The 21405-nt window shown below is 43.8% G+C and overlaps 2 protein-coding genes and 1 long non-coding RNA gene across 15 annotated transcripts in view; 2 read left to right on the forward strand and 1 right to left on the reverse strand.

Moving 5' to 3' along the window:
* Window positions 1-2713, forward strand: part of MCPH1 (microcephalin 1) — a 193583-nt gene extending 190870 nt beyond the window's left edge. For 10 of the 12 annotated variants that reach the window (XM_053286315.1, XM_053286316.1, XM_053286319.1 and 7 more), the window contains one exon: window positions 1747-2713. In XM_053286315.1, coding sequence (XP_053142290.1) covers window positions 1747-1808 — 62 coding nt within the window. In that variant the 3' untranslated portion in view covers window positions 1809-2713. Of the gene's footprint in view, window positions 1-676; window positions 745-1746 lie in introns of all 12 variants that reach the window. The other 2 variants (XM_053286308.1, XM_053286309.1) reach the window with 2 other exon arrangements.
* On the reverse strand, window positions 254-18916 carry LOC128340748 (uncharacterized). Of its 2 annotated transcripts, XR_008313930.1 has the most exons (4): window positions 18715-18916; window positions 10813-10942; window positions 4597-4666; window positions 254-1592 (listed from the first exon to the last, which is right to left on the reverse strand). It is a non-coding gene; the product is annotated as an uncharacterized LOC128340748 (long non-coding RNA). The 2 variants fall into 2 exon arrangements; XR_008313929.1 differs by lacking the exon at window positions 18715-18916 and having other exon boundaries at window positions 10813-16813.
* Window positions 18917-19106: 190 nt separating this feature from the next.
* The window catches only part of AGPAT5 (1-acylglycerol-3-phosphate O-acyltransferase 5), a 45319-nt gene continuing 43020 nt past the window's right edge, over window positions 19107-21405 (forward strand). The window contains exon 1 of the mRNA XM_053286328.1: window positions 19107-19853. Coding sequence (XP_053142303.1) covers window positions 19635-19853 — 219 coding nt within the window. The 5' untranslated portion in view covers window positions 19107-19634. The remainder of the gene's footprint in view (window positions 19854-21405) is intronic.

The following is a 21405-nucleotide window of genomic DNA, read 5'->3' on the forward strand; positions in this document are numbered from 1 at the left end:
AAATGTAAGTGCAAACTAAGCTCCTTGTGAATTTAGCTAACAGAAGTGTCTGTAACCATCAATTTGGAACCTCCTCACTAGGGACTCCTGTTTCACCTTGTGGTTTTGAGATGTTTTTAGCTGCTGTCACCACTTGAGGTAAATTTTGGCTCTCAACCTGAGCCCTCAAGCATCTCAGGGTGCTGCTGTGACACCTTGACACCACAATCCTTCTGTCCTCATGTGGGAACTGATAGAGAACATGCCAGAGAACTCCAGATAAACAGCAATTTATTCTTGTTTGAAAATATATGCAACAATTCTTTCCTTACACAGAGCTATCAAAAAGCACATCTTTACATTCAGTAATAGGCACTCTAACTTTGAATCAAACTGACCTTAACTGTCATAGGCCTTCTATCCTCATGTGTATATGGAATCCCCAGTCACCACAGGGCTTTTGCTGCCTCCATTACCTTCCATCCAAAACCTCCAATATTACTTTAAACCATATCACTTACAAACTCTCATTTCATCAAATCAGCCAGTTTGGTATTCATTTCTGTGAGTGATGGGAGGGGGATAGGAACTAATTATACAAGCCCATGGTCCTACTCCTAATTTAATCATGTGTAGAAATAAAGAAGAAGCTGCATCAGAGCTTGCCCAAATTTTAGTTATTCCCCTCTGTTTCCAGTAGAAGAACCTTCTGTCAGCAGCCTACTAAAGAGAGCAGCCTCCATATTTCCCTGTTAAACATCAAAAGTTAGTATCTACCCTTTTTGGTATCTTCACACGTCCATATTAAGCACAACTTTAATATGGAAAGTTGTGCAATGTCTTAACAGTGCACTTGAATTCAGTTACACTTGAGCACTTAATCTAAACTGCATTTGAGCACTTACTCTGGATTGCATTCTAACATACCAGTGCTTAATTCAGAATGGGTAAATGTATAAGCTTAGATTTTAGTAGGCATCTTGCAGAGCCAGTGACCTTATTCTAGAGTTGTAAAATGTAGCAGTACAGTTTAAACAGGAAAATTATTTGTCCTGACCGGTTCCACTCAGATGGTTCAAACAGAAATTTGTGCTGATTTATACTAGGCAATAATAACAAAACAAATCATTATTTTCTTATGTCAACCAAATCCAATTTTATTGTATTTTCTATTAAGTGCAAACTTCATAGAAGTATTTTTAATAGCAACATGTATATCAATGTAAAATACCAGTGCAACTACAGCAGACATGATTTTGCTGTCAGACCTAAAGGCCACATTCTACAAACCCCACTATGCTAGTCTCTCTCTATCTCTCTCTGTCTCACACACACATACCCCATTACAGGCAGATGAAGCTTAGCAAACTTCAGGCACACCTGAGAACCTAGGAGACATGAAGTAGTTGCTTCGATCAACACATTTGCAGAAGCTCCTAGGAGTAAGGCCCCAATGCCTGTTTTTCTTCTTGCGCTTTGCCCAAGAGCAGTTCTGAGTACTGCAACCTGCCAAAATAACCTTGCCTGTTGTTGTGTGCCTACCGGATCTTGTGGTATTCTGGATTCCGGGCATGTTTTGGGTTTACTGCAGATTGCCTAGCTGCACTTTTGAACTGTAAAAGATAAAGAAACAAGGACTAAATTGTGGGATGGGTCACAGGTTGAAATATACAGCATTCAAATATTAGGCAAAATAATACAACTGCAAGTTTACAAAGAAGCAATTGATTGTTCATTAGAAATAATATTCCTCCTTTTTCTTTTTAGATTCAATCACCCAGTACAAGATCTGTCCTCCTGAAAACTACATATTCCAGAACAAGACTTAGAATACATAGAATTGTGATTGTTTGTTTTGTTTTCTTTGGACTTGGTCTAGCAAAACTGAACAATGAAAAATTTCAATCTTTGTTCTACAAACATAATGGCATGAGGTATTTTAAAAAGCCAACCTAAAATTTAAAAATACAGCTATAGCAAGACTCTAAGAATCTGGAATGTATTTTTGAAGAAAGGAACAAACAAATATGAAGACACATTCAATCTCTCCTTGTTTACAATCTAGATCAAAAATAACATCCGAACAGCCCCTAAATCATAGGTTTGAGCATCACACAGATAATGACACTGAGTTTGGCCTTCTGTATCCATTGTAATTCAGTGGATGCTGTGGGGGGTCACACATAGAGTGATGTGATGTTTATGAAGTCGGTATATAAACTATATCAGATGAATTTTCGATGTAGCAACTATTTTGCCCTTTATAAATAGAAAATCCTATCCACTGCCTTCATATGACCTTTTCACAGAAATGCCAACAGAAGGCTAACTACAAATGAGAAACCATCCTTCATAGACAACCACATGAACCCCTTTATTAGGAAACATCCTGCCAAGACCGCAATATATTATGGTCTGAAATAGAAATATTTTAATAAACAGTGACATGTGAACGTATGGTTCCCAGTAAACAGAGAATATGATTTTTAAAATTGTATTTCAAAGTTTGTATATCATGATCTTCTGGCCTTCTCATAAATGTTTTACACACACAAAACTGTCATCACTAATTTATGTAACCTAACATTCCAAATTGGTTTTCTCATAAAGTCTTTTGACATGAATTTCTAGTTGTGTACAATGCAATCTCTTGGGACAGCTGCTCATTTTTAATAGGCACATATGTAACAGATTTTATAGTGGGAGACTAATAAAGATATTTACCACAAAGGTATTTAAATGATAAAGTCTGGTCATTATTGCTTTGAACTTTCTACTCGCTTGACAGATGTATGCTAACAGAATAACAGCAGGAAAACTGTTTTTTCATACTTAGATCCACCTTGATTTGAATTAGAACAGCTCTAATTTTACCTGATTTTATAGTAATGATTTTATATTAAAGGCAACATTTGTTTCAATAGTAGATCATATGCTTTGCATGCAGAAGGTTCCAGTTTCAATCCCTGGCATCTCCAGGTCATGCTGTGCAAGACCAGGTCTTGACCCTTTTCTGAGACCCTGGGGGGCCACTGCCAGTCCATATAGACAATACTGAGCGAGATGGGCCAATGGGCTGCCAGCAGTGGAGCTGAATTACTTGAACTTCCCAGACGCATCAATGTTTTGTTAGTCAGGATGTTGGCCACTAGTCTTATCTGTAAATTGTTCTTCTAAAGGGAAAAAGAGCTTCTACCCAGTCTGGTGCCAGTCCATCACATGCTCTGTTCTCTCAGGGTATGAGAGGACTGGCTTTACTTCTCCAGGTTAATGCTCTCTGTCTACATTTCCAGTCTGCTCAATTATCCTTGTTGGAGATCTGGGAAACCATTTTGTTAAAAGTTATTCTTATATGCTCTAGTCTTTTTGGTCTGCCCATTGGCACATTTTTAATATGAAAATGGTGTGATTCCTACAGCTTTAGACACTGAAAGCTGAAAAGGCTGTTTCACCATTAGGGAAAAGAGTAAGTCCTTCTTCCTCACTTCAAAGTTCAGAGACAATATGCCTCTGAATATCAGTTGCTAGGAAGCAACAGTGGGCTATTGCTTTCATGTTCTGCTTGTGGGCTTCTCAAGAGACATCTGGTTGGCCACTGTGGGAAACAGGATGCTGGATTAGATAGGCCTTTGGTCTGATCTAAGAGGGTTCTGCATATGTTCGAATCTGCCTATGTGGCGTGGAAGTAGGGCTTTTTCCAAGCTAGATGCCAATCTTTCCATAAGAAGAAAAGAAATAAGCAAGTAAGACAACTATTTCCATTTTCCAGCAATGAAACCTACACTGAGTTTCATGAAACCCAATTTGTATGGGAAGGGTAAATTGGCTTTCCAGCACAACAGCAGTCATTTACAAACTTTCCTTTATTTCATTTACAAGAAATAAAGGTTAGCATTTTTAGCCTACTTACTTTAAGGAAAGTAAGCTTATTAGATCACCGAGTTCTTTCTCTCCATGCGTGTGTGTCCCCGTCTCCCGCTATCAACTTTGCAATGCCTGAACCAATTTGGATCAAATTTGGTACATTTGTAGGGACACATAGGGACACCTCAACAGCATAGTTTTTGATTATGTCGTCGACCCCTATTCAAGATGACGGACATGTGAACGTTTGAGGTGCAAGTGGGCTAACTTGTGAACCACTTAACCAATTTAAACCATATTTAGTACAGTTGTACTAAATAAATAAATACACATAGGGACACCTCAATGGCATTGTTTGTGATAGTATCATCCACTCCAAGATTGTAGACTTGTAAATGACTGAGGCACAAGTGGGAACCAATTTGGACCAAATTTAGTACAGTTGTAGTGACACACAGGGACACTTCAACAGCACAGTTTGTGATTATGTTATCCACCCCAATTCAAGATGGCGTATGCATGAATGTCTGAGGCACAAGTGGCCTAACTTGTGAACCACCTACCCAATTTTGACCAAATCTGGTACAATTGTAATGACACATACAGGACGCCTCCATGGCATAGTTGGTAGTGATGTCATCCACCTCAATTCAAGATGACAGATGCATGAATGTTTGAGGTGGACGTGGGCTAATTTGTGAAGATCGTAAATTAAGATCATAGTGAAAGGAAAGTAGGCAGATTAGTTCTTACCAGCACTTGTTTTCCTGTTGAAGGATAAGGCCACTCCTGAAGGAATTATTCAAAGGCATCCTATAATATGCTGTAAGATAAAACAGTATCAGCCAGAAATAAAGGACATTTAGTAGAAAGCTTCACACTGGAGTCAATTTTATTACTACTTAAATAAATTGAACAGTTCCCTGAGTGTTTGATTATGTAAAGAACTAGATACCTTGACTGCAGGGCATACTTCTGTGTTTTCCTGTTAAGTGTATTCTAAAGCATCATAAAGGTTGAAGATAATTATACTTAACCTTCCACCTAACTGCTTCCTGAACTGAATAGCTTATCTGAAGATGGTATCGCCCTGTTCACACATTATATTCAACTAGTGGACCCGGGCCTCTAGTTGGGCTCAGCCGTCCCTTCACCATGCCGCTGCTGTCTCATCCTGGGGGGCCAGGCCAGGCCATCCCACCGCTGACACCGCCTCGCCGTCTTCCTCAGGGCGGCACGGCCACCTCCCTCTGCCTCACCGTCGTCCTCCTCAGGGTGGCAGGGCTTTGCCTGCTGCCCATCGTCCTCTCGCCTGCCACCCTAACCGCCTCCTGATGCACACTCCTCCCTCCCACCCTTACACGTGTGGCCCCCTCTGGGCCCGCCTTTGGTCGCGGCTGCAGCGGGGGTGGAGTTTGCCACATCCCCTCTACAGGAATTAATTATATAGATACTCTTACAATAAGTGCAAAGTTATAAGTAGCACGGGCCTGTGTTCAATAAATGAACATCACTCCACTTTAATTCTTTTTTGTGATCCCAAAATCTCCTATTATTGCCACCCCTCCTCCTGCTGCCCCTACTGCTCCTCATCCCCGCCACTTGGCTTCTGCCCCCCTCCTTCCCCCGCTCCTTGCCCCCACAGATTAGTAGCCAGTTTTCACAATGGAGAGGGGGGCATGTCTTCACTCTAATGAAGAGAGAAGCCATAGGATTCCTTATCACTGTGTCACCAGCTACAGAATGGAGGGTGTGCATGCTCCCCCAGATAAGGCATCCAGGTGCATGCACAGCTTCCTTAGCTGTGCTCACACAGTGCTGAATGGTTCTATGGCTTTTTGTTCAAGTGAGGAGTGGCAGGACAGAAGGCAAGCAGTGGTGGTGGCAACTGGAGAAAGTGGGAAGGGCCAGTTGCAGGGCCCACTGGACGCCTTTGAATACCAGTAGCTATGCCCCTGGTACAGACAGGAGCATTGGAAGCTGCCATCTAGTGTGTCAGGCATTGGTCCATCTAGCTCAGTACTACTCAGTACTACTGCTACTACTACTATGAATATTTATCTACCGCTTTCAACAAAAATTCTTGAGGCAGTTTACATTGAAAACAAATAAATAATAAATAAGGTGGTTCCCTGTCCCGAAAGGGCTTACAGTGTAAAAGAAGCAAAAAATGGTAGACATTAGCAACAGTCATTGTACTGTATCTACACTGAGTAGCAGCAGCTTTCCATGGTTTCACACAAGAATTTTTCCCAAGTATCGCTGAAGACACCAGGGACTGAACTTGGAATCTTCTGCATGTGAAACAATTGCTATACCATTGAGCTGCAGCCCCATCCCCTGTTGAACACAGGTACAACAGCGCACTTTTCATCTATATCATGCACTGAAGGGTCTGTGCCCAGGTTTACTTTTGAAATGACTACAATTTAAAAGTAAACACAACCAGAGTGTTCTCTAATTTTTTTTCCATCTGTGTGCGGAATGAGTTTTGTCCTGTGCAGCAGTATCAAGGCAGTGTGTGCAGATGTGCATTCAGAGTGGGGCCTTCCTGATTAAGCCTGAGTGGGATCTAAAATTAACTGAGCGGACATCAAAAACACGTGCGAGCACATGCACATGCACACACTGAACACAACATAAAGAGACTGTTCTCATATGCAGCCTAGGGAAGCCCAGCCTTGGCTTAGGCTGCATGTGAGAACTGCTGGGATCGGGTCCAATACTGACAGGGCAACACATCTAGCCCAGCTTTTAACTGGGATTAAGGGAGAGAACGTGCCCTTAACCCGGGGCTAGGATAGTGTTTCTCCTAAGGCTGCACTCAGCCCGAGGAGACACAGAGATAGTCACCTAGAACGCCCATCTACTGGGGAAATCCCCCTATGCACTGCACTTGCAATGTGGGATTCCTGGAGCCAGGATGTGCTGTCCTGGTCCTCTGGAGTTTGATCATCTGGGAGTCCAGTCTGCGCTCCCAGCACACTTTTACTGTTTGTCTGTGGGGAGGTTGGGTTTGCACAGCTGCCTGCCTGTCCGGTAGGACGTGTGAATAGCTCCAAACACCAAATAGGGCTTTGTCTTCATACACCATATATATTGTTTTGAAATCCTTTTCATTGAAAAACAGGCACAAAATAATTGCCTTCCATTCAAGCTAGTAATAATAATAATGAGATTGCCTGGGGGTGTTTGATGGCAAGGCTGAAAACTAATGACAGGTAGGTGGAGTTGACATCTCATTTGTTACAAATGGTGTTCCATTATGGAGGCCTCCAGGCAGCATATATTGGAGATAACAAGCTTGTAAATGACCGCACTAGTGTGAATGTTAGAGGAATCTGCAGCAGCTTTCCTAAGGCAAAGACTTGTTTTCCTACATATGCTTTCATTTTCTTTCCTTGTTCTAGGCAAGACTTTAAAACTTTTGTTTCTTCAATAGAAATACTAGTTTAAACTGTTAAGATATTTGCATTGTGCCTTAAGTTGTGTGCCACATCATTTTGAGATGCCTGAACCATATTATTAGACGTTACTATCATATTTGGGGTCAGGAAGCTATTATATTGAATGTTGGTTTCCCAGTGAATACTTTATAGACAACTGTTTTACAGCTGAACCAGAATTGAGCTTTTAGGGATTCTGGTTTGTCTTTTAGACCATTCTCAGTAATATAATGTTCTATGCTTGTTTGATCGTCTCCATTACCTTCCATATCTTGTACCTGTCTGCAAATGCCTCTGAACAAGGTGTTGCTAGGAAGTGGATGCTTCAACAAGTCATCTCTAGGCATTCAGCAGCTTCCTCAGAAAGAACTGATTTGCCTTCCTATTGTTTTTATCAGAATAAAACCTGGAAATTTTAAATAGATGAGCACTGAACCTGTCCTCTGTTCTAGCTATTATTGCAGCTATTAACTGCAGCAGTTAAAGAGACATTCTAGAGAGCCAATATAGTGTAGCAGCTTGAGTTTTGGACTTAGACTGGGAAGATCCAGATTCAAATTCCAGCTTGGCCATGAAACGCACTGGTGACCTTGGGCTAGTCACAGCCTCTCTCAACCTAATCTTCACAGAATTTGTTATGAAGATATGATCAAGTTTGCCTCTCAAAAGTATCAGCCAGAAGAGACAAATTTGACATTACATGTATCAATAGCAATCCAGACATTCCTCATCCAGCAGTCCCATCACAATAGTTTTGGAAAGATTTGCTTGATTGCACCTGGACTACCTTTGTCCAACAACTGGTCTTCCCTTAATTGTTTGTGCTTCATTAAATCTGTGCATTGGTTTACATTTCCATTTGACTCACTCATAGTAAGCAGTCTTGTTAATTGTTAGTTGATTATCTAATACACATAGTTTTTACCGGGGGGGGGGCATTAAAATGGGCGGTATACCACCTTGATCTCCCTTAAGGGCGGAAAATGTATAACCAACATTGAGACAAGTGCAAAAGTAGTTTCTGAAATTATGGAAGCGGAAACACATTGGTTAGAATTTTTAAAGGAAATATTTGACAAATAAATAAATAGTATGAAAAGCTTTTATGAAGACAATACCTGACCTCTGGACTAACACTGAGCTGATGTGCCACTACTTTCTGTTGCAGGAGAGGGCAGGGGCAATTTTCAGCAATCTCCCCTTCCCTCTTGTCCATGCCTCCTGAAAATATGCCCCTGAAGGTTGGGAGACCATCAAGAACATAATTTCAGGAGGAACAGGTAGCTTCACAGGGAAGGGGAGATCACCAAAAATTGTCCCCCTTGCATGACAGAAGACATAGGTGCAAGAAGCTAACCCAAAGGATAGCTGGGTTCCAGGCTTCCTAGGGTCTGAATTCATTACTGTTTTTCATTTAGAAATGTATATGCAGTTTTTCAGCAAGAAATGTTGTCAAAGCAGTTTATATAGCAAAAGGAATATGAATATGGTTCCCTGTCCTAAAGGGGCTTACTATCTAAAACAAAACCCAAGGAAGGCACTAGCAGTGACCACTTCAAAAGATGATTGGGAAGATTACTCAGATTACTCTTTCCCTGCTTCCACTAAATATACAAGTGCTAGAACTTTCCAGCTATAGGGGTCCAGCTTTGCAGTCCTTAGTCATAGAAGACAACACATGCCTATACATGTCATTAACTTTCCATCCTGCAGACAGGCCCTCCAATGTCAGTAAGATCTATGACATATTTGTGCCAAGGAAATTCTTCCCCCTTTGTCCAGGCCATTTCCTCTGAATTCATAGTGTGTTTGAACCGGTGTTTGTTTGATATTTAGATGTAAATATCCTGTGTCCTGGATATGATATCATATTTTGAAAGTCTCTAAACACTTTTATTTCCTAAACTACCTCATCACAGAATGAGCTAATTCCCTTTTATTTTCTGTATAGTTTGTTGCAGCACATGATACAAAATGGCAGTTGTCACCTTCAGGCTAAAATATTATTTACATTTTCTTGCTTCCTGCTGCTGTGATATTTTACAGTTAGATTAACCATTATATAAGCTTGCATCCTTTCCACTTACAGTTTTGAAATAGTGAATGTCACCTTTTAAATAGCAAAAAAAGTTAAGAATTCACTATTAAAATTAGTTTTAAAATAGATTTCCCCTTTACAAGGGAATAAAGAGGTTTTGCATGCAGAAGGATCTAGGTTCAATCCCTGGCATCTCAAGGCTGGGCTGAGAAAGACGCTTGTCTGAAATCCTGGAGAGCCTGCTTATTAAGCCCTCTTCAGACATTCAGGAAAAAGGGGGGAGTACTCATGTCCAGCATCCCAAGATCACACTGCAAGCCCCATCCCAGTACTGACATGCTCAGAAGCATCACCCCCATGCTGAACACACAGTATTTGCCCTGGAACAGAAGAACACAGAAATCTGCCATATACTGAGTCAGACCATTGCTCCATGTAGCCCAGTGTCATCTACCCCAGGGATTCTCAACATTAGGTCTCCAGATGTTATTGGACCAACTTCCATAATCCCCAGCCCCAGTGGCCTTTGGTTGGGGATTATGGGAGTTGAAGTCCAATAACATCTGGGGACCCAATGTTGAGAATCCCTGGTCTATACTAACAGGCAGCAGCTCTCTGAGGTTTCAGGCAATTTCCCCCAGGCCTACCTAAAGATGGCAGGGATTGAATCTGGGCTCTACAAACCCTGTGAGCATGAAGATGTTCTTTCTGTGATTGGAAGGCTTCATTCTTGCAGCATTTACAGTGAATTCCAGAAGTGTATTCCACATGGAGAGACTTCTGAGCGTATCAAAGCTGCATTGGGGCTTGTGGGTGTGCTTTCAGAATGCTGCATGCGAGTACACAGCATGATCCCCTTTTTGATGTCCAAAGAGGGCTTAAGCAGCAGGCAAAAGACTCCGCACCAGCTATTTGGGTGGTTTGTTGCTCTTCCTGCCCCCTCCAGCCCCAATTTGTTTTATTTTTGAAGTCCAATTTCCAGAATGAAGAGAATGGGGAATGGGACTGTAGCTCAGTGGAAGAGTATCTGCTTCGCATGCCTAAGGCCACAGGTTCAATCCCTGGCATCTCCAGAGAGGGCTGAGAAAAACTGTGGCCTGAAACCTTGAAGAGCCTCTTTCAATCAGTGTACAGTACTGAGCCAGATGGACCAATGATCTGACTTGGTGTAAGACAGCTTCTGAGGTTTCTGTTTTGTTCCCATGAGGGTGATCAGCTACTGATGGATAAAAGCATTAAAGCTTTTTTGGTGGGTACCATATTATTATTTGTTGTTCTTTGTAAACTGCTTTGAGCACTTTTGCTGAAAAGCATTATATAAATATTTGTAGTAGTTGTTACTGGGGATGGGTGTTTTCCAATGGCACCAGCACAACTCTGGAATGCTCTCCCAGAGAGAGTCCTTGCCCACATTTAAACAGTTGTTAAATACATTTTTATTTCTGCAAGGCATGTTTTAAACTGTAATCTTATATACTCATTTACCTGGTCTAAGTGCCATTGAACTAACATGGGTTTCCTTCTGTGTAGACATGCATAGGATTGCACAGCTCATCAGTTGGTTTAAGGACTGCACTGGTCATCGGTTGGATAAATGCTGCTGTTTTTACGACGTCTGTAATTTAAAACGTTTATAGTTTTCAATGGCAAATTTTATACAATACTGTATCTTTTGTTAGCCACCTTGGACTGTCTTTCAGGAAAGGCATTATTGGGATATAAATCCTGTTAATAAATACATCTTCTTAACACACACACCCCCATGCTATAAATAGATAGATAATGTCTGGGATTTCCACAGCCTAAGTGCTCCTATAAATAGTTCTTAACATTTTCCCACTTCATGCTTTTGAAAAGAACATTCGCCACTTCCTTTCTTGGAGGACCCAAGGGAATTACACTAGAGGACCACTGCTCAAAAAAAATATGTATATTGGGAGTGTTATGAAAACATGGTTAATGAACTTAATAACAGCCACTACAGATCCGCTGAAAGAGGCCAAGCGCATGGAGTCAGCACATTCCAAATCATCATTTGCACTAAAATGTCTAACCCAATTGCTTCTCTTCAACTTGGTTCAATAATAATTTCACTTTCAAAGCTCTATGTGGTTTTATTTAGGGGCTTCAGTCTAGAAAATATAGAATGCAGCTGATGCTTTTAAAGAACCAAAAGAAGCAAAGGAAACCACCAAAAACCATCCTTTGGAAACATAGTGTTAATCGTCTTCCAGGGGAATCAGACTAACTTCAATGGTAAACAACATTTTAGTCACACCACTTGGATTAGAAGTAAGGCATTGGGATTTTTTGGTACAATATTGATATTGCAATACCGATATTTTCTAGTTTTCCCTGAGAACAGACTCCTTAGGTGAAATCAAAGAGCTTTTTGAAATGGACTAGCTGAATCTTCAGAAAGATGCATCAACTGCCTACATTCTAGCACACCCTGCTGGTGCTGACACATTAAGAAAAACAAGAAGAGGTGTAAAACTCTCTGCAGTGAAGGTCAGAGGTTTCCCCCAAAAAACCATTCAAAAGGTGCATGCTGAGCTTTTGGACATCATGCTATCTCCTCACTGCATTTGATCTGATTGATGCATCACACCTGTCAATGTGACAGAAATAAAAATCACTAGTGATTTTACCGTAGAAGTGGCAGCCACAGAAGTGCCAATGGTGGTAGAAAAACAGCAACAGGAAAAGGAGATAAATGCCTGTACAAGGTTTCAATTGCCATTTCCTTTTTATCATGCCATTTCCTTTTTCACTGTATCTCAAAAGGGGTGGAAGGTCGTGGTTTTTAAAGCCACCAAGCACTGCTCTGCATAATCTTACTTATTGCCATGTTTCTTATCACTACATTCTGATCGAGAGAAGCAAATACATTTGAAAGCATCTTGTCAGTAGTTTCCCAGTTCTAAGCCAGGGGTCTAAGACATTGGAATGGCATGTCAATTTTTACAGATACTCGCAGTTGCATCTAAGAACTTCAGCAAACAGAGTCACAGTGATCAAGCTAAGATAACTGTTTGCTGAATCTCTCAAGTTCAGTAATGAACTAGCAGGTAATTAAAAGTAATGTATTAAACCCTTCATGCTGGCTATACAAGACAAGGCATACCTTGGCAGTGTTCCTAAGATGTCAAGAGGATTGTATAGACAGATAAATGTTGTTCTGAATCTCAACGGGGAACTACAAACAATGAAAAGGAGCAGGATGGGATAGGGAATAGCTGCATGGAAGGATGGTATTAATGTGGATAAGGAAGTCTCAATGAACCTCAAAATGTGGCTTGTCTTACTTGAGGCTAATTGAACGAATACTCTTTATGTAAATAAAAAAGAACCGTGACATGAGAATGTACTCCATGCAGATAGGCTTGTGCATGCTTCTAGATATTCATTTTATTTTTATTTCTTATTATAAAAATGTGTTGAATTGCCTTGCTGACTAAAAGGCACCCAAATAATACAGAACAGTCCCTCCTGCAGGCTGTTACTCCTGATGCTTACATGATGGTATATCCTCCCCAGTTAGTAATCTATAGAAAAGAAACCACTGCTGTCTGCCTCAGGAACAGCAGGATTACAGATCTATCTTCTGGGTTTCTTGGCTGAAACCTCAAATAATAGTTGCTTTACATTCTTACAAATAAAAAGCATTTTATGATCAAAAAGGAACTTTTCCCAAGGTGTATTTGAAAGCTAACATAAAAAGACAGTCATAAAAACATTAGTACATTTTTCCTTAACCTTAGGCCAACTTCCATAGCAAGGAAATTGAATGCAATATTTTAATGAACTGACCTCATCTCTTCCTAACTTAATTAGCTGAAACCCAGTTGAGATGCTTGGTGGGCCCAGATAATTGCCTATGGGAGTGAGTATACAAGACTAGCTCATTATCTGGCTGGAATTACTTGGAGATCCTGACTGTATGGACCTGAACCCCTACATGAGAGCTACTCATGCACCTGACGCAATCGGCACAAATTGGGTCAGCCCTTTTTTAAAGCCGCTACAAATGCTGTTTGCAATCAGAAGATGATTCAAGTGGAGCCGGAGCATTTCCTTTTTCTATTGCATTATTTTCTTAGGAACCTATTTACGTTTATTGCAGTGATGAGGGTTTTCCAGAGAAATTTTAATCAGAGCATTTTCCAGTGCCGAAAATGATAGGGACTTGATTTAGTTTTTAATAAACACTGGATTGACTCTGGGATTCAGGGGGCCCTTATTTCCAATGGAAGTAGCCTGCATGGTGTTTTAAGGAGTTTCACAAGAGCCCACTTCCACAACAGCCTTGGGACTGCCTTTTTGTGTACAGCAGCCCCAGCAGCTTGCTAACCCAGAGGTTTCACTGTGCAGCATGTCAGTCAATATATTTACTGCATAAAAGAAATGCATTCATATATGTTATTATTAATTCAATTTCTATACCGCCCTTCCAAAAATGGCTCAGGGTGGTTTACAAAGACAAATGATACAGAAATAAGATGGATCCCTGTCCCCAAAGGGCTCACAATCTAAAAAGAAACATTAGACACCAGCAACAGTCACTGGAGGAACTGTGCTGGGGTGGATAGTGCCAGCTACTCTCCCCCTGCTAAATAAAGAGAATCACCATATTAAAATGTGCCTCTTTGCCAGGTTAGCAGGGGTTATGTTCTGGTTTACATAAATTATTTTTAGGAAGTTTAGAACTGCTGATATTTTCTTTCTTCTTAAAGGAATTGGCTGTATGAATGATGCACCATTTCTGCTGTTCATAATGAAATAGAAAGTGTAACTTAGGAAAGATTACTGGGTTAGTTGTATGTATATGCAGTCAAGTAACAAATGTAAGCACACATACTGTAGTCAAACATACTGTATATGTCACCCTCCCACTGGTCACCAAGCTTTCTCCCTGAAAGAACTAGCAGTCACAGGGGTCTGATCTGGACTGAGAGTGTGGTGGAAGCAAAAGTTAAAGCCCCTACACCACCCCCCACCACCCACACAGCCTAGTTCCAGTCTGGATTGCCTCCACCACTGCTGCTGCTTTGAAAAGGAAAGGAAACCAAGCACATCAGTGTTAGGCAGATGCTTGATGTAACATGCAGCATGGCTTTGAAAAATCACTGCAATTTTGAGCAATGAAGATGTGATATTATTAACTGTGACAACCCAGTTACTCATGCAAGTCATCAAGTATTGAACATTAATGCAGGAACCAGCCCTATAAGTTCCCAATGCTGTCCTTTGCCTGCACTCAGCAGTCATAAAGACACACACATAAGTGCTCTCCATCTTCCCTTGCCCTCCTAATCCTTTTACTTGTGACCCTGACAAGTGATAAGAGGACAGCCAACATGTTGTGCACCCAGGGCTGTGTTTAAAGGAACATTCTGAATACAGGCTCACTTTCAATATAGAAGAAAAACCAAATGTGTTGTAACATTTAGAAGCACCCTGATTTTATCAGCAGCAGCCTAAAGTACATGTTGTGCTTCTGAAGAAGCCAAGCATTCATGACATAATAAATAGGGTGCATCCCCAAAACAGCTTCTCATTTCTTTGTTTCAGCGATGTAGTGTTAAATCATAATGTAACTACTCAATGCCAGAATTTCTTTTCCCACCATGGAGAGGTGTTGAAGTAGAAAGCTTTTATCTATTGAATTTTTGCCTGTCATGCAATGTAAAAGCACAGCACTGGTGAGCCTTTACATGGAAAATGTACGAGGCCCAAGTTAAAAACACTGCTTAGTTATGAAACTTAGTTAGGAGGCCTTGAGCCATGTGCAAATCTCTCTCGGGCCTCTCTCAAAGGATTGTGTTGAGGCAGGGAGGGGGGGGATAAGATGCAAAATTAAGAGCACATCGATAATACAGCCTGGAGGAGTTTACTCCCACTATGGCAGGTAGGCCTCCAGAAGCCTCGGTCTACACAAAACCCCCCACCCATTCTTGTGGCAGCTGGGATCATTATGAGTCTAATGTGATTTTCAGCAAGGGGGAAAATGTAACTGGTATTCCCCCCACCCCGGGGGTGTGTGTTGTTGTTTGTTTTGGCATGGCTTGTTTATTATTAGTTGTCACACATTTGTATCTTGCCCTGGCCCTTCTGTGAAGGAGCACAGGACAGCAGATGTGGGGGCGTTACCCCCTCCTATTTTAGGCTCAAAGTATTGTGCTGTACATGACACTGAAAAGTAGTGACTATCCCAGAGTTACACACTGAGCTGCAATTTAAACCCAGCTCTCCCCAGCCCAAGTTCAACACTATCCACAATTACACCACACTGGTTCTCACAAGATCCCTGCCAAATGTGGCAGAGACGGCCATGTAAGACACAACACCATATGAAAGTGTGGTGTTGATGGATTAGACAAGCGGAATGTTTCCAGCTTTTTAAATGAAAGTTTCTGTGCCTTCAACAGCAGCCTGACAGGGAGAAAATCAACAGGCACAACTTACTCATTGTAGTCATTTTTGTGCCCAGGAGAAGATGAACTTGCTGGGTTTGGGGCAAAAGACACAAGGTTAAACACATCATTCTCTCACTCTCTCTCACACAGGGAGGGGAGTCCATATGGTGGAGGAAAGCGAGTTTAACCCTTTGCCCCCTTGCCATTTTCCACTGAAACCTGCAAAAATACAGTGTTTGCGCAATATATATATTTTTAAAAGGCAATCCTTGATAAAGAGTTGTCTCCTCCTGCAGGACAGGAGAAAGGGGCAAACCAATCCAAGCAAACAGAAGTGTGGAGTGAAAGACAGTTTTCAGCAGAAGAAAGGAAGTGTTAACAAGTTGTTCTAGTAAGAACTAAGCAGTCTACTTTCCTTTCAATATCTCTACAATTGGACTAAATTTGGTTCAAATCGAGGCCCACAAGTTAGAGCTCTTGCATCTCAAATGTTCATGCATCCGCCATCTTAGATCAGGGTGGATGACATTACAAACTACACCATTGAGGTATCCATGTGTGTAACTCAGTACAACTGTACCAAATTTGGTTTAAATCAGTTGGACAATCCTCACGTTAGTGCACTTGCGCCTCAAAAGTTACACATCCACCATCTTGGATTGGAGTAGATGACATAATCACAAACTACACCACTGGGACATCTCTATGTGTCCCTACAGCTGTAGCAATTTTGGTTCAAATCACTTAAGCAGTTTACAAGTTCGCCCACTTGTGCCTCCAAAGTTTGTGCCGTCTGCCATCTTGAATTGGTGTGGATGAATTGAATTGGTGAATTGGTGTCACAAACTATGCCACTGAGGTGTCCTTGTGTGTCACTCACTCATCTGTACCCAATTTGATTCAAATGGGTTAGACAGCCCACAAATTAGTGCACTTGCACTTCAAAACTTCACACAACCACCATCTTGGATTGGGGTGGATGACATCACAAATTACACCATTGAGGTGTCCCTACAGCGGTACCAAATTAGGTTCAAATGAGTTAAGCAGTTTGCAAGTTAGCCCACTTGCGCATCAAAAGTGTATGCATCCGCCATCTTGGATCGGGGTGGATGACATCATCACAAACTACACCACTGAGGTTTCCCTACAACTGTACCTTGTAGGGACACCTCAATGGTGTAGTTTGTGATGATGTCATCCACCCTGATCCAAGATGGCAGATGCGTACACTTTTGAGGCGCAAACGTTTTTGAGGTTTGGTTAAAATTGGTTCAGGCATTGCAAAGCTGATAGGAGAAGACACAGAGACGGACACATGTACACACAGAGAATGCTGGGTGATCGCATAAGCCTACTGGAAAGTAGGCTAAAAAGCTCTCCTCAGATACATCCCAATCCACATCAGGGCCCTTCCAGTCCTTTGTGGGGGGGGGGGGAATGGGAGCCCCAATCGCAGGTTTCCAGCATGCTATTAAAAGTAGTGTCTAGCCAGTGTGGTGTAGTGGTTAGAGTGCTGGACTAGGACTGGGGAGACTCAAGTTCAAATCCCCATTCAGCCATATTTGCTGGGTGACTCTGGGCCAGTCACTTCTCTCTCAGCCTAACCTACTTCACAGGGTTGTTGTGAGGAGAAACTTAAGTATGTAGTACACCACTCTAGTCTCCTTGGAGGAAGAGCAGGATATAAATGCAAATAATGATAATTATGATAATAATCGTATGGCCCTTATTTTAATTAATTATTTGCTCCATTCATATCCAGCTCAATTGGCTCAGAGATTACTTACAGCAATTAGAAGTGTGCACAAACTGCAGTTCGAGCACTAGTTTAGTGCTGCGGGGACGGGAGCAGGAGCTTTAAGAGGATAACAGGTCCTTACCTGCCACCCCATGCAGCTTCCTCTTGGGGAGACGCTTGACCCAATGCTCAACGCTCGACAGTGCCGTGCACATGGCATAAGTAGGTGCCATTTGCATAGTCAGCAACACCATTCTGATCATGCAAATGGCACCCGTACATGTGTGGATGCCATGTGCGTGCTGGCGCTGCACAGGGGTATTTGGGATGAGCGCCAGCCCAGGAGGAAGCTGCATGGGGTGGCAAAGAGCAGGTAATGACCTGCTCTCCTCTTTCTTAAAAGTTCTGACTCCCCTTCCCACGGCACCGAACCAGTGCTCAAACCATGGCTCGTGCACATTCCTAACAGTAATCTTATCTATATATTTATTTCTCCTAGGCGCACCCGATGCTAATTCCATGTGTGGAAGCTCTCGCAAGAGAAGCTGCCTGGGGATAGCAACGGGGATGGGAGACAATGGCGGCGAGGGCGGGCTGGCCCATTTACAAGAGTAGTCCTACTGTGTTCAATAGGACTCAACAAAGTGTGCATAGGATAGCAGCCTAAGTAGTTAAATTAACCTCCTAGAGCCTTTGGAGTCAGGCATTATATATAAATAAAATAAATAACAATAATGATTTTTTGAAGTGACATGTGGTAGACATAAAATCTATTTTAAACAAAACCACCACCACCAAATCAACTACATCACACTGTAGCTAACCAGTCAACAGCTGACAAAAAGGCAGAGCTTTTCAGCAGGCCACCACTATTTACTGGCTATTTGTTGAAGTGAGACTGGAGTGCAGTGGTCTGAGTGGGGCCACAGGGGACCACAGCAGTGGCAGAGCATTTGCTTTACATGCAGTGGGTTCCGCTGGGAAAGACTCCTGCCTGAAACCTTGGAGAACAATATTAAGCTTGTCAGCGTAGACAATATTCAGCTGGATGGATCAATAACCTCGGAATAAGGCAGCTTTCTATATGCCAAGATCTGATCGGGAGGTGGTCTCTGTGGCGTTCCTTTTGGGACCCCGCTGTCCTCTCCTCACACGTTGCCCATGCTTATTAATAAATATAAACGAATACTATTTCCCCCTTCCTCCAAGGAGCTCAGGGGAGCTCACCTGGTTCGGACCCTTCTCCATTCCACCCTCACAACCACCTTGGGAGATAGGTTAGGCAGGAAAAACAACAATGACCCCCCCCCCGCAAGAAACTCATGGCCACGTGGGGATTTATGCCTGGGACTCCCCAGTGCTCAGCTGACACTCTAACCGTGCACCACACTCAGGGCCAGCGCCGCCGCCTCAACCATCACCTAACTACCCAAACCCCCGTGTCTGCAAGAGGACAACGATGAACGTGCCTCTCCGTCTGCAAATTTGCGCCGCGGCTGCCCGCAAGATGAGGGGCAGGGAGCGGCGGCCTGCTTAGCCGCGGCCCAGCCGCCCTCCTTTCCCAGAGCCGGGTCGGTATTTCGCGCCTTTCCAGCGAGAAGCCTTCCCCGTAGGAGGAGGAGAGAAAGAGAGGCAGGGAGCTGAAGCTTACGGGGAGGGCGAAGGGCTTGCTTGGCCGGGCGGAGGCTGGAGCCGCCTCGCCCAACCCCCGGAAGTCTCCCCGGCAGCTGCCAGCGAGCGAGGCGGAGCTGCCTTGCCGCAAGCGCCGTTTTCTTTCCGCCACCCTCCTCCCCATTGCCCGGGCAATATGGTGGTTGGTAAGGGTGGCGCCGGCGTTTTATGAGGGCGTGCAGCAGCAGCAGCAGCCGCCGCCACCCAGCTTGCCTGCCTGGAACAAGCCCCGCCCAGCCCCGCTTCCCCCTCGACTCTCCGCGCGCCCTCCCATGCTGCTGCTTCCTGCCTCGGTCGCCCGCGGGCCATGCGGCTAAGAGCTGAAGCCATCCCCTTCTTCTTCTTCTGCCTCCGCCTTCTCCTCGGCGGCAGCTCCTCCAGCGCGTAGGGAAGGGAACGCGAGGCGGCTTCTGCATGTGGCTGCTGCGGGGTTCCTGGTGAGGGGAGCACGAGGCATCCAAGAGACGGCCAAGAAGATGTTGCTCTCGCTGGTGCTGCACACCTACTCCATGCGCTACGTGCTGCCCGCCGCTGTGATGATGGGCACCGCCCCCACCTTCTTGTTGGCCTGGGGAGCCTGGCGCCTGCTCTCCGCCCTGCTGCCCGCCCGCTTCTACCACGAGGTGGATGACCGACTATACACCATCTACCAGAGCATGGTGCTCTTCTTCTTCGAGAACTACACCGGCGTACAGGTCAGGGGCTGGTTCCAGGTTCTGTGGGGCCCTCGGCCACACGCTTTTAATAGGCTTTTCACCCACTCTCCTCTTTACTCCCTCCCACAGTGGCTGCCCAGCAGGGAGAGTCTCTGTGAGCGAGTGCAGGCAGTGCAGCACGCCTTGCACGGCTATTACTGGTGACTTCTACACCCTTGCTGCTCAAACTGGTAGAGTCCTCTCTGGGCATTGCTACAGCACTGCTCCGAGGAAGAAAGCAAGCAGAGGTGACTCCATATAGCCATTTCAAGCTCCACTTGCTGAAGTTCACTCTGGGTGGTTGAGTCCACAAGACTCCTTGCAGCCACTACCTCCACTCGATCACTCGCCAGCCCTCGCCTTCTGGGTCGCACAGTGGTTAGGTTGGGCCTGCTCTACCCAGTCTTAACCAATACACCAGCAAGAGAGAGCATGGGTAAGTGACTCCTCTTCTGCAAGGAGTCTTCATTGTTGCCACCACCTCCAATCACTTGCCCCCTCTTTCTGGGTGGAGAACTGACTGCTGCTCACTGAAAAAATGCAGGTGAGAAGTGATGATGAAAGAAACAGTTACTGTCTCCATTCACTCACATGCACACTTGAGCGTGTGCACGCTCTCTCTCTTGCTCTCTCTGGTGGTGCAACAGTGAGCATTGGGTCTGCTGGACCCAATCCCAACCACTGTACCATCCAGAGAGACTAGCAAGCAAGGAGAAATGAGAAGGGGTGATGCTCATGCCTCCTGGGTAGCATGGCAGGAAGCTGTTCAGCTGCCTAAAGAAAATGTTCCACCTGCTTTACTGCCCAGAAGGAAAGCATGAGTGAGTAAGTGCAGTCATTGGTGCCTCTACCTTTTTGCTTTTCCTGTTGGATATTGGAAGAGTAAAAAGGAGTTCCAGCCCCCACCCCCAATGCCCCACTCAGGCAGACTGTCAAGGGAAGGCAGCCGCTGCTCTTTGCCATTGTCGGTCTCTTGCTCACCTCAGGCCTTGACACATTTTCTTTGGACATAAGAACCAGATAATGGACACTTGACATATTACTGAACTTGGTGATAGACATTGTGGAGAGGGAAGGCAAAAAATGGCCTTCTTTGCAGGTAACATACTTGGAACAGAAATAGGGCTGCTTGGGACAAATAAATATTTTATTAAAGTTTTCCTTAGAATATCCCAGTCTGGGTTCCGTGGCTCTCTGATGCCTGAGTCCAGCTTTGGCTTACCTTCTTGGGTATCCCGCAGTAACAGTGGCAAGGAGCAGCCATCTCTGCTCACCTGCCCAGAGAAAGAGGTAAGGCGATCAACCAGTCAAGAGGAGGCAAGCAGTGACAACAGCAGCAATTTCCATGCCTCTTCAGAAAGGCAGCAGTTGCCACCACTTGTCCTCAGTTGCTCACCTGTGTACTTTCTCTCTGGGTGACAGGAAGCAGCCACTTCTGCTTACCTGCTTATTCCCTGGGCAGCTTATTCCCTGGGCGACAGGAAACAGCCACTTCTGCTTACCTGCTTATTCCCTGGGCAGCAGGGCTGGGCCTGTTCTCACCACTGTTCTA

The sequence above is a fragment of the Hemicordylus capensis genome, chromosome 1 (assembly GCF_027244095.1).
Source record: "Hemicordylus capensis ecotype Gifberg chromosome 1, rHemCap1.1.pri, whole genome shotgun sequence".
In the NCBI taxonomy this organism is placed as follows: Eukaryota; Metazoa; Chordata; class Lepidosauria; order Squamata; family Cordylidae; genus Hemicordylus; species Hemicordylus capensis.